At 70.7% G+C, this 871-nt stretch overlaps 1 protein-coding gene across 1 annotated transcript in view; it reads right to left on the bottom strand.

Moving 5' to 3' along the window:
- EMIHUDRAFT_368842 (hypothetical protein) overlaps nt 1-644 on the bottom strand; it is a gene marked incomplete at its 3' end in the record, with an annotated part of 1,885 nt that extends 1,241 nt beyond the window's left edge. Inside the window, 5 exon segments of the mRNA XM_005773618.1 lie at nt 45-242; nt 321-352; nt 384-389; nt 420-421; nt 434-644. Of these exon segments, the coding sequence (XP_005773675.1) occupies nt 45-146 (102 nt within the window).
- Nucleotides 645-871: the final 227 nt, after the last annotated feature.

An 871-nucleotide genomic window follows, 5' to 3' on the forward strand; every position in this document is an offset into this window, starting at 1 on the left:
GGGGGGGTGGGGGGAGGGAGGGGCGAGGGCGCCGCGGCCGGCACCTCCTCCGGACACGGCCCGCCGCCCTTCATGAGAGCTGAGAGCCCGTCCTCGATGCGGGGACGAGCCCGAAGAGCGCCGCGTAGGGCTTCTCGCGCACACATGGCCGGGTCGAACGCTGGGTCGACTCGAGCGGCGATGACGGCGGTCGGGTCGATGTCGAGGACGGGCCGAGACGTGACAGTGACAGCGCGAACGCCCTGTGCCGCCGGGGAGCCGGTGCGTCATTCAAGTGCTTGAATGGGAGGCACCCACGGGGCGGTAACGCAGCGGCGCACCGCACTCTCGTCCGCGATGTCCGTGTAGCACTTTGTTGTGGGGAGCGACAAACCGCCGCGGTGCGGTGTGTAGGCCTTCGAGCAGGTACGCGCAGACGGTACGCTGCAGGCGAGCCTCTGCTGGTCGAGATGCCCGGCAAAGATGCCAGTCAAGCCGACGATGGTCATCGAGTTGAAGACGGCGGCGCGGCGACGATGTCGCCGACGCCCTCGTCCGACTCGGTCACGAGCGGGGCGAATCACCGTGAAGAACTCGGGCGCCGACGACCCGACCGCCATGAAGGGTGCGCCGGCGACGACCTCGGGCACCTCTTGAGCACCTCGACCTCATCGATCGCCTCGGCGTAGAAGTCGTCGCGGACGATGGCGATGCCGACGAAGAAGTAGAACCTGCGCGGGGGACGGTGCGTGGGCGGGCTGACGGTGGGGTGAGGTGGGGTGATGGGGGGGGCTGAGGGGGCGGGGTTGGACGGCGGAGGAGGGCTTGGCGGTGGCGGCGACGGGGCTTGCGGGCTTGGCGGCGGCGGGCTTGGCGCGGCGGGCTTGGCGGC

Source organism: Emiliania huxleyi (assembly GCF_000372725.1).
Source record: "Emiliania huxleyi CCMP1516 unplaced genomic scaffold EMIHUscaffold_332, whole genome shotgun sequence".
NCBI classification, from domain to species: Eukaryota; Haptophyta; order Isochrysidales; family Noelaerhabdaceae; genus Emiliania; species Emiliania huxleyi.